This window comes from Vipera ursinii (genome assembly GCF_947247035.1).
Source record: "Vipera ursinii genome assembly, chromosome: 1".
In the NCBI taxonomy this organism is placed as follows: Eukaryota; Metazoa; Chordata; class Lepidosauria; order Squamata; family Viperidae; genus Vipera; species Vipera ursinii.
Window position 1 is genome coordinate 196981143 of NC_139512.1, and position 16444 is coordinate 196997586.

The following is a 16444-nucleotide window of genomic DNA, read 5'->3' on the forward strand; positions in this document are numbered from 1 at the left end:
TTTTTTGTTAAAAATTGAGAATTAGAAATCTTTAATAATCAACTATAAATCAATTTGAGATCTCCCATTATACCTATTGTATCTTTAACCTGATCACCCCATACATTCTGTAATTTTAAACATTGATTAGGTCAAGATCTCTGTTTGTGAAAATGTTAAATTACAAAACATTACAAAATCCTTAGGCGAGATGGTGCAATTTAATTTCAATAATTTTTGTAGCTGTATGGATATGTATTAATTAGGAAAAGATGGAAGAGGTTGTGTCTCAAGTTATTTTTACTTTGGTTGGTTAAGCTGTTTTGTATTAAAATGTATTAGGTATTTATAGGTCTTACATAATTAAGGCTTCTGTTGTCTATTCTATATTAAGGGACTCTTACTGTAGACCGTTGCACATGATTTGAATGAAAAAAATACTGCTACCTAGAGCAAACATAATTGAATCTTGGTTTTGTAGTTGTGTGAGGTCACCCAAATGCTGTCAGCTTTATTCTTGGAAAAAGGAAAACTATGTGGGTTTCATGATAATTCTCTTTACTAGTGTTGTGAACATACCACTTGTAGAATACAGAAGGGTATGGGGGTAACCTTTTTCTATTCTCCTCTCTTTCTTTGTTCTTCATAATTGTAGATCACTGATGGGCTGCTAGGGACCATATATTCAAATGAGTAAAATAAAGTGAGCAACCTGAAAGATATATCCCCCTGATATGAGTGAATGAGATTCCATCCTGCCCCTCAAGCAAGGCTGTGATATGAAAAAGTGACTACCTCCTGGCTGATAAACAGCAAATCTTGCTACCTTACCTGCTGCAAATATAATTTCCACATCCAGACCTATGAATGATAAAAGGGTCTCCAGTACTCATGAATTGTCAAGTCTCATTGAATCAGTACAAATTGTAAGCAAACTCTTTACCTTTGGCTCGCTTTATTTTTTAAAAAAAGCACACAGGCATCTTTTTAAGTTGCCTTTTTTTTAGTTTATAACTAGTAGACCCGTGACCTGTTGCATCATCTTTTCAGAGATATTTCTTTACCTAAACAGAGAGATAGAATGACCATGAGCAGGCAAAAAGGTAGTGGGAGTAACTACTGATTTCCTCATTGACTTAGCTTGTGGGAAGCTGGAAAGGGAGCCTTGAAATCATGGTCAGAAGTCAGTGGCCAACTGGTGATTCTGTAGTGGCCACAATTTTGTGACAATTGGTGGTGAAATCCTTGAAATTTTGATTACACAGGAGTAATGGGTCTTGGATTTTTTTTACACATTTTTTATGTTAGCAGATTTTGTACTATGATGCTAATTGAAGGTTACAAACAAATAGACAAGACAGTTTTATTAGCATACTAATTAAAACTTGTTTATAGAATGGTTTTAGTTGATTTCTGCCTTATTGAAACATTTTTCACACACAAATATTACCTAGAAGAGCTATGTTATCTGGTATGTAATGGTCAAGGGTCTTGCCATTAATTCCAGCTTCATATATATTTATTAATCTATCAAACCTAATAAAGATATTGGGACACATAGGCAAAGTTCTTCTGTTAATTTCTGTAAGAGATCATAATTATTGTTTAAAAAATGAGCAACCCTAATATTTTTCCAAATGTCAACTCTTTGTCAAAGCACCACATAGAAATAAGTAATACATTCAAAATATGAGGTCGGTGAATTGGTTTATATGTACTTGAAATGAGGACTGCATTCTTTTCAAAGCACGTTTAATTTTAAACAAAAGCAATACTTATTTTTTTTCCCAGTTGAGATTTTGAGTTTAGTATTACTCAGTTGTGTGTTTTGGTGAACTGTAATGGTGTTGCATAATGAAAAATCTGTCTTGTCCCTACATGATATTATTGAAAACATAGGTCTGTTCCAAGAGTCAAGGTTTATGTTTAAACCTATTTTGTGGTTTAACTTTTATATTTCTCTTTTAAATTAGTCCGTTCAGCATGTATTGTGTGTAGGTTGCATAAAGTAGGTAGCAACAGTTTCCTCCCCCAATACCAGAATAAAACATTGTATCAGACTTTTATCATGCACTGTAAATGTGCATTTAAGTATCTTGTTGTTACAAATATTTTATTACGTTTCAAATCATTTGATGACTTCTAAATTTGTACTAGCTTGTTGGTCTCAGTTAAAGTGTATTAAAGCTGTGTTAAACTTTTCAAATCTGTCTGATTAGCTGTAAATATGCAGAATTTATGAAAATTGACAAAACTACAATATATTTTTATTTAAGGTTGATTTTCATTTCTATGTATAGATTACTAATTTATTGAAAAGTTTTAGGTAATACCTAAAAAATATAGCTTAGAGAAAGAGCAGTAATCTGTGGTTTCCAGATGTCATGGAACTTCTATTCCTGTCACTCCAAAGAACAGTGATCAGTCATTGTGGCAACTCTAGTCCAGTAATATGTGAAAGATAAGAAATTTCCCATCTTCACTGAGGTACTGATTATAGTTGTTTCACTTTTCACTCACAGATGTTTATCATTTTAAAAATATAAATTGTTGCTAAAAATTAAGGATTTCTAATTTTGCATCCTTTTACCAACTGAGCTTTAACAAGTTTGACATATACTGTATGTTAATCTTATATGAAAGACTACATTGGCAAAAGTGCATTTTCCCCTCTTATTTTGGTTATTTTTCAGCTTTTGCTTTTATTAGTTTTCCCAATCGCGAGCTCTCCAGATTTCAGTTCCCATCATTCTCATCAGCAATAGTGGTGGTAGAGCCACAAAACTGAATAAGGTTAGGTAGGAGATGTATGGTTTAAAGTATTTTTGTAGCAGTTTTTTCCACCTGTTCTTTGTTCTCTTTTGAGGCAATCTTTCTAGAAGTTAAATCTATGTTATGAGGGACTATAGGAGTTTATCAAAATGCATTCAGCAGTACAAAATAAATTATCTCCCAAGTAGTCAGGGGTCGTCTTATATGCCGGGTGCTGAAAATTTAGGCACAGGGCTGGCTGGAAAACCTGGAGCGGATCTCCCATTTAGTCTGCGCAGGGAAAGCGGGACCAATTGGAGAAGAAGCTGCAGTCTGTGATTTTTTACAGGCTGGGGTCTGGGCGTCTTTTCTTCTAAAGTTGAAGAGCAGCTGTAGTATATCCCAACTTGAAAGGCAGGTGGGGAAGGCAGCAGCCAGAGCAGTGGCTTAGCTCTAAGGACACATTTGACTCAGGAACTGGGCGGGCTGGCTGGAAAACCTGGAGTGGATCTCCCATTTGGTCTTTTTTTAAAAAAATCCCATTTATATCCTGCCCTTCTCCGAAGACTCAGGGTGGCTTACAATTTAAAGCACAAATCAATGTGCTTAGCAATGGCCTTCATTCTGTGTATATGCCTGTTTATTAGGGCTTTCACACCCCCCCCAAGCAGCATTATTACAAAGTCAGCTTATTGCCCCCAACAATCTGGCTCCTCATTTTACCTACCTTGGAAGGATGGAAAGCTGAGTCAACCTTGAGCCTGGTGGGATGCGAACCTGCACTAATTGCAGGCAGCTGGTGTCATTTAAGGCTCTGCGCAGGGAAAGCTTTAGAGTGAATTAGGAAAAGTGAAAAAGTGAATTAGGAAAATAGGGAACGGTTGCTGGAATCAGGGGCTGCCACAAAGAAGAGGGAGTCAAGCTATTCTCCAAAGCACCTGAAAGCAGGACAAGAAGTAATGGATGGAAACTAATCAAGGAGAAAAGCAACCTAGAACTAAGGAGAAACTTCCTGACAGTGAGAACAATTAACCAGTGGAACAACCTGCCTCCAGAAGTGGTGAATGCTCCAACACTGGAAGTTTTTAAGAAGAGACTGGACAGCCATTTGTCTGAAATTGTATAGGGTTTCCTGCCTTAGCAGGGGGTTGGACTAGATGACCTCCAAGGTCCCCTCCAACTTCTTCTTCTTCTTCTTTTTCTTCTTCTTCTTCTTCTTCTTCTTCTTCTTATTATTATTATTATTATTATTATTATTATTATTATTATTATTATTATTATAGTTTAATCCACTTGCACTGTTTTATGTTTACATGTTTGATGACAAACAGCCTTATGTTTATAAGTGACAGTTTTCCTACTAAGCACCTGCATGTCATAAGCATTTGAATTAAAATTACCATATTAAAATCAAATCTGATGTTTTTTAATTTTTATTTGGTGTGCGTTGGAAGAGGGGTAGTCTTATACGGCGAGTATAGCCCAAACCCTATAATTTAACAGGAAATGTAGGGGTCGTCTTATACGCCCAGTCATCTTATACGCTGGAAAATACGGTATACATTTTTCAGTTTCTGTTAATCCTTTTCCTTTATAATGCTTTGTTATATTAATACAAATGGTATTTCCTCCATACGTGATTATCTGCTTTGTCTATGAGTCAGGTGTGATCTCAGTATAGGCCAGATCCTCCCTAACACATCTTTTGTAAATTTCTCTTTGAACAATGTTGAGTTAATTTAAAACCCTGTCAGGCATTAAGCCAAAGCTAGGTATTTAATCCATGCAAAGGCTACAGGTCCAACTACATGTGATGGGCATGATCTCTTCATCTGAAACCTTTTTAGAGGACAAGTGTGTTGTTGAGTTATACATGCATTTGTTGATCAATTCAATTCAATAAAAGTGTATTACAGCCATAGACCAGAGACCGGAACAAATAAAAACATTCAATGAATAGCCAGTTAAAATCCTAGAGTAAAATAATAATTAACAGATAAAATCTATATTAAAATCACATTTTGGCATTCCAGTCTGTCAGTTTGTTGGAAACATGTGATTAATCCACCATAGCAATTTTACACAACTAATGTAGAAAACACTTTTTCATTACTATTTATTTTTTTAGTATTCAATGACCATGGGCCCCATAGTTTGAGGATTTATATTATTGTTTAGTTAAGCCATTTGTGACTTTACTGTTTAACACTGAAAAGCTAGAGATGAGTTTAAAAGCTCTCTTTGGGCTCAATAATTGAAGAACGGCCCCTAAATAATGGCTGGCCATTTTCTTTTCTTTAAATATGTGGAAGATGAACACTTTGCATCTTTGAGCTCGTTCACATCAATTAAAAAAGTTTTCATGTAGTGTCCATGGCAGAAGTATAAAAGTAGTTGCCATTGCCTTCTTTTGAGGTTTATTTTAAGTGTCCCAATATACAGTATAGTCATAGGATTTCTTGGTGTGTGTGTGTGTGTGTGTGTGTGTGTGTGTTCGTGTTCCTTATCTAAGTATTAGACAGGTCTGAATCTATTTTATGAACTGAATAAGGTTCTTTATCCTACTGAAACTCTTTTTCCTTTAAAGGTACAAAATAGATTATTGCTACTTCAACTCTCAGTCATTTATTTACACATATATGTAGCAAATTCTTAATGTGCATGTGTGTCACAGTAACTGCAACTTGTCCATATGAATGAATATTCATAGATCAAGCACCATGTGGAAATCTTTACATATCAGCTCAAGCATGAAGCTTTTCATTGAAGTTGGTTCAAATATCCAACTGCTAGTTATCTTTCTAAAACAGCTTAGTTTTCACTTTCTGATGGTTTAATTCTATCTACATTTAATTGGCAGTAAAACATCTGTTGAACTCATATGGATTTGTTTCTGTGAATATTTTAATCCAGACATGAAATATGTATCTGCAGTTTTGGAAATGAAAGCCCAGAATATTTTTTCAATGATAAATCTGAATTCGTTTTTTTTAAATGAATTTACTTTGATCATATGATCTTTAGTTTACTGTGAATGAAACAAAAGTCCAAATGTTTAAAATTGAGAAAGATTCCCAAGATAAAATTTTGTTTAATGTGCAAAAGAAAGAGATGTTTGAAGATGGGTTTAGGGGCAGATAATTTAAAGATTCACATGTTATCTCATTGCTGGATTGATTGACAAGTGTAGAAATCCATACTCCAAATTAGTTCCGAATATGAAAGTTCTGAAATAAGACTACATTTTTAGAAGTGACAATGTATTATGTTAAATTACTTACTGAAGAAAAAGGATATTTGAGGAAAGATATATTTTTAAAATCTGAATGCACAATAAAATAAAATACCAAAGTGCATTACCTTAAAACAGGGGTTCCCAACCGGGGGTCCGCGCATCCCCTGGGGGTGCGAAAACTTGGGTTTTCAAAATTATAGTCTATATGCATAATTTATTGCCATTATTACAAACTTTTGTAAGGGACGCGAGAATATATCAGAAGCATTCTAGCGGTGCGGGGTATAGAAAAGGTTGGGAACCAGTGCCTTAAAGGATCATACACTGAAGTAGGTATAGTTTTTACTATTTAACTGCAACTGAACTCAACATGATATCTAAAATCCAATAGTCTCTGGTCGGACTAAATATTTTTATTGTACTAGCTTCTTGAGAAGAAAAATGTGGTTCTGAAATGTTTTCTTTTAAATGATTAAAATGACTTCTAATGTGAAAAACAGAGAAGCTGAGTTAGAGGGAGAAAGAGTGAAGAAGGTTGAGCAGAAGCAGTGCTTTTTTTGTCATAGAATGCGCTGGAACGGAGTTCCGTCATCTTTTTTTGATGGATTTTCCAAGTTTTAAAAGCAACTTTTGAAAAATTGATGTTTGGTCTACATGTACTTGAATCTCCCTGTCGAGCATAGCAGGTGGGTGGCAAAATCATTAAAACAGTGCTGGTGAGTCAAGTCCGATGCATGCGTACTTCCTCTGTGCTGATTGTGATGGCACTGCTCGGCTTGTGGCACCGCTCAGCTTGTGATTGGTCGTGTGGTCGCGCGCTGCAATCACGCGCTGTGGGCGGCGACCATTATGTTTTGTTACACAACTGACGTGTGGGTGGGTGTGTACAGTGATTGACTATGTGCGAATAATTTCTTTATTTAAAAAAAAATCATTGGTGAATTGAAAATCTTTTTTTAATTTTTAGTGTAAAATTTACTATGAACATTTGCCTTAAATACAATAAATTAAATTTATGTTAAGAACTGAATATATATTTTTTTAAATAAAAGATTAGCAAGATGTGAGTTCCGGAAGCTTTTTTCTTACAAAAAAAGCACTGAGCAGAAGGTACTTAATTTGGCAGACCTCAGTGATAACGCTGAATTACAGGCAAAGGCACATTTTAAAGCTTTCTGTTATTCTAATGATGTTTGGTACTTTTCTTCACATGCACTTCGTGGAAAAAAAAATTAAAGTAGTGGAGATAGATTCTTATCTAAATGGATTGTTACAAGTTGGAGCTTGGAATGCAGGCTTATGTACTATCTGTTCCTTAGCTCAGTAAATTCCAGTGCTTTGTCCAAAATTTTTCTAAATAGCTTTAATTTATCACACATAATCCACTTGAAGGAGACATTTTAAATGGGCAGTTGGTGAGTATGGCTTATTGGAGTTTAGTATTTTAAAAAAAATGAATGAGAGAAATGTGTGTATGTGTTTTTTTTATAGCAGATTAGCGTGATGTGGTGACAGTTGGATGATGTTTGTGGTTTGGAACAATCACTGTGAAAGAAAGGTTTTAAGGAGTTATCTGTATGGTGTGCATTTTTCTTCACTGACCTTTCCCTTTTGCTCTCTTGTTCTTTTTAAGAAATACACATTAGCGAATAAAGCTACCATTGGAATATTATTCTTCTATTCAAATATTGATAGCAGCATACCTAAAAGATAATGCTATTCCAAAAAGATTATCCTGTATTGAATCCAACCATTATCATTAAACTGAATGGAGAAGTGTTCTCAATTTTCTTTGAAAGAAAACAAGTACAGTAGATGAATTCTCATTGGTGAGGGGCAGAGTGCTTATACTTTCTTTAATTGCACAGTGGCCAATGTGAATATCCTACCTTCGTGTCTATAGTAACTTCTCCAGAAGTCAGCACTCTCTCTGGCTTTCTAAATTTCAGCTAATTCCAGGAAAGAAAACTTGGGGGAATTCTGTGGGAATTTTTAGATCAGGAAGTATAGATAACTGGGGAAGGCCACAGAGTGGTAGAGGAATGTGTAACAGAACACATAAACAGGAGAGAGAGAGAGAGAGAGAGAGAGAGAGAGAGAGAGAGAGAGAGAGAGAGAGAGAGAGAGAGAGAGAGAGCAATTTTCTATTATGTTGCATGAAAAAAGTAAAGTCAAAAATAGCATATGAAAAACAGAAACCTCTTTCTCAGGAGGAAAGAGACTTTGGTGAAATTGGCAAACATTTGCAGCACAATATGAATTCTAACTTTCTCATAGCAGTTCATCTAAAGCCAAGTGTAGTATATATTCTCTCTCTCTCTCTGTGTGTGTGTGTGTGTAATACAATCTGTATAATGTGATATAATATAAATGCAACACCCAGAACAATACTGCATTATTTTTTTTACTTCATTTTCTCTTTGACTACCATTGCAGGATTCTTTATGCATAGGCCCTTTTAATTAATTGTTAATTTGATGTCTGTTCTTCCTGTCTTTATGGTAATAGTATTGGAAATGATTACAGATCAGTGGGGGTACCTGGAAGTTTAATATCTCTTTATGTTTTCCTATTTCATATAATATAAAGAAATTATAGCCTACCATTTGATTTTTACCCATTTGCATTATCACAGTTATAAAACCATTGAGAATTTGGAATTTTGCTACTATTGTTGAAATGTGTGAAATGGAGATAAATTCTTAAACTGGGAATTTGGGCCAGCAGGGGTCCTCTTTAAATTGCCAGTGTTTTCCTTAGTCTAAATTTTGAGCCTTATCACTAATGATGTTTGTTCTAAAGAATAATAATGTTACAAAGATGCTACCTTTAGAGCGAAATATGGATTTTCTTAAAACTGAATATTCTAAACATGTAGTAGTTAACATATCAATTTTACTCATGGGAATTAAGAAAAACCAAGATTCTTTGCATTCACAGTTTCAGGGCATATAGAAAACTCTCAAAAAATTGTTGTTGCTTCTGCTGTTTTGTCAACTTATTATTGTAGGTGGTAATTATTCATGAAATCTTAGGTTGGAAGGGATCTCAGAGGCTTTTGTTACTTTCAGACCCTTTTTCTCTTTTATCAAGGTGATTTGGAGCACTATTTCTGTCTTCTAGAGTTTTAGCAATCCCATGGGGGAAAAAATGGTCAAGTCTATCAACATATATTTTAACTCTGAGCCCCTCTGTCTCCTTATCTATGAAGCTTAGTTGTTTATAATAACATTGAAGAACACTGGACTCAGGATAAAGCCCTGAGATACCTCACTCTTGCGTAAAGATAGATCCATTAAAGACCATGCCTTGGGTATGCTTCCTCAGAACTGTGAATTTATCTCATAATAGGATTCCTCCATGCCAAAGGGGCCTCGTTTCATCAAGGAGGAGTCTGTGATCAGCTATAAGGTAAAGGTAAAGGTTCCCCCGCACATGAGTGCTAGTCGTTTCCGACTCTAGGGGCCGGTGCTTATCTCCGTTTCAAAGCCGAAGAGCCAGCGCTTGTCCGAGGACATCTCCGTGGTCATGTGGCTGGCATGACTAGACGCCAAAGGCGCACGGAACGCTGTTACCTTCCCACCGTAGTGGTCCCTATTTTTCTACTTGCATTTTTAAGTGCTTTCGAACTGCTAGGTTGGCAGAAGCTGGGACGAGTAACAGGCGCTCACTCTGTTACGCGGCACTCGGGATTCGACCCGCCAAACTTCTGACCTTCTGATCGACAGGCTCAGCGTCCTAACCCACTGAGCCACCGCGTCCCTTTGTGATCAGCTATACCAGATGCTTAACTAAGGTTTACATATACTATAACCAAAGCATTCTCTTATTTACTAAACTAATCACTTGTCCAAAAAAAGTAGTAAGATTTGTCTAGCATGAATGATTTTCAATAAACCTATACTAGCTTCTACTAATAACTTCTCAATTATTACAGTCAGTGGTTCTGAGATCACATCCACTTGTGCCCTCAAATGTAATCCGTTTGATCCTAGCGACTTGAATTCACCCAAAACAATTAGGTATTTTCTTTTCACTTCCTTGACTATTTGAACCTGCATTTTTCTTCTGCTCCCATATGGTATAGCTCCTGACATTTTTCTTTTCTTTTCTAAAAAGTAGCTGCAAATCGGAATTTAGCATTTGAGCCTTCTTCTAGTTCTCTCTCCCCAACATGCCATCTTCTCCAACCAATGGATGGTTTCCTTGACTTTTGTTCCTCACATACCCAAAGAACCTTTTTTTTGGATATGTAAGGAACAAGAGAAAAGTCAAAGAACTTTTTTGTTATTTTTGGCATTCATTGCAAGCCTCAACTCCTTTCAAAGTAATGTTGCTGAAGAAAGGAATTCTAGGATTTTTTTTCCTATACATTCTCTGTGTGTAACTTTCTTGGGAAGGAGGGGAAGTAACAAGGGACAATCAAGAGAACCAAAGGGGAATTTTTAGGAAGAGAAGGGGTAGAGATTTGACCTGAATGAGAGGAACCCCTGCTGACATGGCCAGTCTGAGTCACTGAATGGCTTGAATACAATAAATGCTTCTTTATCCTGTCTTGAAAGAAACAAGATAGCACAGCCTAAATGCTGGGGTATGCTTAAATAGGCAACTCTGAGTTGTTTGAGGTAAGCGTGTTTGAAATCTGAGCCTCAGGACAATCTGTGAGTTGTCACAGGTCATCTGCCCTGCTCTGCGGGTTAGGCCCCAAATTTGTGAGGAATTGTTTGTGGGCAGAGTTGTTGTACAAATATCTTTGTTAGTTGTCCCCTTTCACGAAACCATAACCTGCAAAGTATTTTAAAAGTAATATTTAAATATTATTTGAAAGATGAAAGGGCCGCGCTAAAAGGGTTTAAAAGTTTAACCTATGTTGCATTATTTCAAGATCTGAAAAACCGCACCGTAGAGCCATAGCTGTCATTTTGGTTGTTGTAAGATTTGTGATGTATATGTTTTATATTGCTTTGTTTTGCTTAAATAAGTGTCTACTTGCTATGCTGGGTTCTTATGCTTCTAGCAATTTCACAGGCAATGAGTCTGCTTCAGTGATCTCGAATCCTTTTAGACTAATTTGTGAAAACGGAGAAAAAAACTAGCTCTTTTTGTCATCCACTCATTGTTCAAAAGCAGGTATTTTGCAAGCAAACAATCAAGCAAGGTTTATTTACAAGCAAGGCTTATCAAAGTACTTTTTTATGGCTAAATTACTCTGATAATGTCATTAGCGTTGAAAGAAGAAAGGAAATGGATTTCCCTTTCCCTTCCCCAAAATATGCCCCTCCAATAGCATGTTGTGCAGGCCTAACTCATCAATGGCCATGAGAAAGATGCCAGTGACAACCACACTTTTGCATTAGAAACTTGCATATATGTGCAACGCAAATTCAAGCAATGCCTTTATATAGCCACAGGGCATTTTTAAAAGCCTCTGGCCCCTCAGTCACTGGACTACTAGTTAATTGCCACATGGACATTGTGGCACATGGACAGAGAATATGACATTTTCAGTTTCTCTTACTAGCGAACGCCACAGCGTTGCTTGCACTAGTTGCTAAGAAGCTGTCAGAAACCATTAGGACTTGGCTGAAGTTGCCCTATGGCATTTCCTCATGGCATCAGCAAAACGAGTATAAATCACCCAGTGGAATCCACTGCTATACTAATGAGGCTGTAAGCTTGTTTATGGACTAGCATCATTTTTATGATTATTTCCACCTTTTCAGCTTGCCTTCACTGGCAGTGGGAGAAGTCAACTTCAAGCATGAAGCCACCGCTGACATTTCACAAACGTGGTTCATAGTTGCTACCATGTGGTTAGTTAGTTAGTAAGTCTTGGAGTCCTTTTTTTTTTTTAAAGTAGGATAGAGAAAGCAGAAGAGGAAAAGTATTCTCAAGAGACCTTACAGAGGTGACAGTATTGAATTGCAGAGTGAATGGACATGCTGTTTAGACTTTTAGCTGAGATTTTTCCTTTACAAAGAATCAAGTTTCCGAATCCTTCGTCGTCCCCCCCCCCCGCCCTGAAACAATTGTATTAAAATCTATAGAAGCAATTTCTTCTAAAGGACCCTGTTTCGTTAATTTGCTTTTCCCCCCCCTCTTATCCTTCTTTTATCTTCTGTTGGACTGGTCTGGAGTTTATTGTTTTAAGCTTCTCTGAGCGTGCACAAGTATTTTACATGGGATTGAAAGCATTTGCTTCCAATGAAAACCTTGTCTTAGATTACAACCCAGCAGTATAATTTCCCTCCCAGATGGGAGTAAAGTAGCTGTATTTGCCTAAAAACAGTAGGAAGAACAAACTGTGCATTAAGCCAAGGCTGTTTTTGGCTTGAGCTAATGATGTAACAGAAATCTTTTATTTGGGATAGGTCAGTGTGCCTGGGACTGACGGGAGGTGATCTGGGTCTCGCTTGAAAGGTTTTTCCATTGTATCTCCATAAGCCTCCCCTTTCAAAAAGGGGTGGCGGTGGTGGTTTCTGTTCCTAATGTTTCTGCTTTCATACAGCAGAAATAAACAGGAAAGGTTCTGGGGGAGTGTTCTGCATGGAATGCAGAAAGCCTCCCCCTCCTAATGGAGTCTATAATTCAGGTGCCCCGAAGGCATGCTTTCAGGAATTCTTTGGCCTGAGGTAATGCTAAGCTAAGGCTGCTTTGAGGCCTTGATTATCTATTGATGCACAAAGCTGGAAAAAAAAATCTCCATTGAATTATAGTAGATATTTCCATAAATTATCAATGAATTCTCTTCTATCCAGGCACAAGGCATGGCTTGCTAAAATAATTTGAAGCCAGAGTGGGGGTGGGTGGTAAGGGAGCTGAAAGTATATTTAAAAAAAAGGAATAAGCAATAGGATGTCATCCTGTTAGAAACCCTTTTACTTTTAGCCACTGGCCGCCTGATACATTTCTCCTTCCTTGCCTCTCTTTAATTGCCCCTCAGACTAGAGAATGTGGATTAGTACGGGGAAGTTTTAAATGCCGTTGTTTGCTTATGTTTATTTTATGAATCATTACTTTATATGGGGAATTGCCTCTCTGAATAAAACCTTTCAAAGACTTTTATCAGCCTAAGACATCTAAAGAGTTCCTTTTTAGAAATACGAATGCCTCAGTTGAACTTGCATGAAGCAAAGAGCTTTTTGTGAGGATAGTCACACTCATTTTTTTGAAAGAATGAATTCTTACAAGATTGCATGTTATCGATCATTATTTTGAAGAATTAAAATGCCTGTTTAAAACAAAGGCTTTCTAAGTGTTTCTTTTATTGATAGTAGTTGCCTAAATTAGATCAAAACATGAATGCTCATAAAGATTGTGACAGTGGGAGCTCCAATTTGACATCCTGTCTGTATGAAAAAGATGAAATTGAAATATAAGAAATTATTCCAAGCTATTCTGAAAAATGCTTTTCAGGTTTTAACTGCTGGCCTTCCTGCTGTGTTTCTTGCAGTATGAAAAATAAGCTAAAATTACAGCATAAATAAAAACTGGTTTCTATAAATAAACTGGTGAGTTTGAACTTCACTAATAAAATTCAGATAGGCAGGCTCTTGATGGATATACAGTGATTGTAGATGGTGTAATAATGATAAGAGTTGAATAAATCATTTTATTTCCAGGCTACTACCCCTGGTATGCACGTGCCCATTCATAATTTAGTCTGTTTTTGTTTTTATACGAGAATTTGAAAAAAAGCATAACAAAAGTTTTATTTAAATATGTGTGGCTATTTTTTAACTCCTAAAATAAATATTTATATATGGTTTTATCTTAAGTACAGCTTACTAAGGATTTCCCCCCTAAAAGATAGATGCATTTTAATGCAATTTGAATCTTTTTTATGAGAAACAGTGAATGCATAACAACATTTGGACAAATGGAAAAGTCCAAAGAATAATTATATTCTGATCTTGATGTGAGAAGAGGATATAATGTAACTTCTCATCAGAATTGAAAACATTGAATTTGTAATGGTGATTCACCTTATTTAAATCTCCCAGACATGGTCCCAAATAATGTCTTCCATATTTACAAATAGCTTTAGTTGTAAGTGCTTGGCATTGTTTAAAAAGTCTATAAAAATTCAATCTGGTTTGGATATAAGGTATGTAGCTCAGTGAGAGAGCACATTAATGGCATTCAGAAAACCTCAGCTTTAACGGGTAGCATCTTAAAGTGGGATTTGAAGGAACATCTTTAAGAGTTGCAACCAGAAAACAGATGATGTTGTGCTGCAGTTGTGATTTAGAATTCACAATAGCAAAAAAAAAATCATAGTAGGTTTAATATTATTTCATGAAATACATTGTGAATTTTTATTAGGTCTATGATTGTTCATGTGTGTGTTTAGTGCATATGTTGGGTGTGTAATGTACCTCCCCAAATTAGTTTTTAATCATAGAATCTCAAGATAGCTAAAGTGAAATATTTGATTCACTATATTTACAGGTGACGGCTTGGACAACAGCGTAGCTTCTCCCAGCACAGGTGATGATGATGATCCAGATAAGGACAAAAAGCGACATAAAAAGCGCGGCATCTTTCCCAAAGTAGCCACAAATATCATGAGGGCATGGCTGTTCCAGCATCTAACAGTAAGTCAAGTCCAGATCATGTATAAAATGAAACCTGTGTAGAAAACATTCTAGTTACAGCAGAAAATGCATGTAATACATGTTCAAAGACTAGTCTTTAAGATATTTTATCTTATGCAAGAAAAAGAGGAGAAATAGGGAAACTTACATTTGTCTGACCAACAAATTATTCCTATGTGTATAACTAAAATAAATATTCTGCTTTGTTTCTTATTGTTGCATCTATTCTTTTGTTATTTTTTCCTTCAGCTTCTTGTTTAAGACAAAAACAACAATCTGGCTAATGTTAATTTATTCTGTTCAATATGTAGTAACTCTGAACTAAGATACTTGATATTTGTTTTCTTTCTGGACATCTAAATAATATAAAACAGATATTTCTTTTCTGTTGCACCTTTTCTTTTTGTATTTAGTTAGTGTGAGAAGGAGTATCCACTGGCTAGCTTGCAAGATCTGGGTATTTATCTGCCAGTTCTCAATCGCTGCAAGTTAGCAGAATTAAATATGGGCCTTATATCTGGGCCCTCTATATTTGAACATGATTTAGCTAAAGCACATCAGGCCACACATGTGCAGCATCTGTCTTCTATTTGTTAAACCAGGTTGACATAATTCTGAATAAAAAAAGAAGCCTATGCTTTAAAAGTCATTCCTTTTAACAAGAAGGTTGCTTAAAGCAGGACAGCTTTCCTCCCCCCCCTCCCCCTAAATAGAATATGGCACATTTTCTAGAGAGTCTCCATCAAAGCTTGGATGTCTTTCTAAACCAAGATTTCTGAATATTTGTTTCGGATACATTTGAATAGGAATGGGGCAGGTCTTTGCTTGTAGGTTTGGGAGACAAGGAAGGTCAAACATCCATCATTTGGCTCCCCTCCATTCCTTGAATAAAGATGTTCTTGCGAAGTTACAGAATCCATGTGGCATGGGATATGTGTGTATGGGGAGCAATTTTATCTTGTCAGATGTATAAGCATCTGATGTGAGACTCTTAGGTTTAGGAAATTCTCTCTTGTCACTGAAGCATTTGGTCATAATTCAGTCAGTCTGGCGACATTCTCATGGTCCAGATATTTGTGTATTTAGCAGATTTATTTTTGTCTTCCCTGTACTAAAGCTGGTTCCCTCCTGTTCACCCCAGCTGCCTCCTCTAATTCATCATTAAGAAGAGCTTTCTGTGCAGTAACAGGGAATTGGAAGTGGTAATGCTGTTTGAAACCCCGAGTGCCAGTCAGAGCTATCTGATGGAGGGTTAAGGATTATGCTGTTGTATTTATAATCCTGGGCATGGCTTGCATGTAAATATATGTGAAAGTGAATTTTTAGTTGCTGCAGCTATAAACAACGTTAGCTAATTCAAAATTTTTAAAATTTTTGAATGAAAAGTTTTGAATGAAGTATTTGAATGGGGTACATTATACCAACATTCTATTATAAACAGCTGACTAGCATTCTTCCCCATTCTTCCATTCCTTAATTTGAATCTGGTGAATGAGCCAATATCTTTATTGTTATTGTGATCTTTCTGCATCATTTTACATACACACTTTTATTTGACTAGTTAAATAGAATGTCTAAAGCAATATGATTTTTCAGATTCTTGGAGGCCTGTTATGAGTTTCCAGAAATTTACAAAATCTTAATCTTGATTTAAAGACTATTATTATTTATATTTTAAAAAGAGTTTTTTGGTACTTGTGATTGCCTTTGAGGAATATTCTCAATATTGTAATGTAAACAATTCTAAAAGAGAGGATTGAAGCTGAACATTCATTTTTTTAGGATCCAGAAATAGATAGTCTATGCTCAGTACAATACAGAACCAAAAATATCAGTGGCTAACAGTACAACTTGTAACCTTCTTGTAACCTTCACACCCACT

The 16444-nt window shown here is 36.0% G+C and overlaps 1 protein-coding gene across 4 annotated transcripts in view; it reads left to right on the plus strand.

The window, feature by feature from the left end:
• Positions 1 to 16444, plus strand: part of MEIS1 (Meis homeobox 1) — a 187967-nt gene that overhangs the window by 73425 nt on the left and 98098 nt on the right. For all 4 annotated transcript variants that reach the window (XM_083369602.1, XM_083369603.1, XM_083369604.1 and 1 more), the window contains exon 8: positions 14417 to 14562. In XM_083369602.1, coding sequence (XP_083225728.1) covers positions 14417 to 14562 — 146 coding nt within the window. The remainder of the gene's footprint in view (positions 1 to 14416; positions 14563 to 16444) is intronic.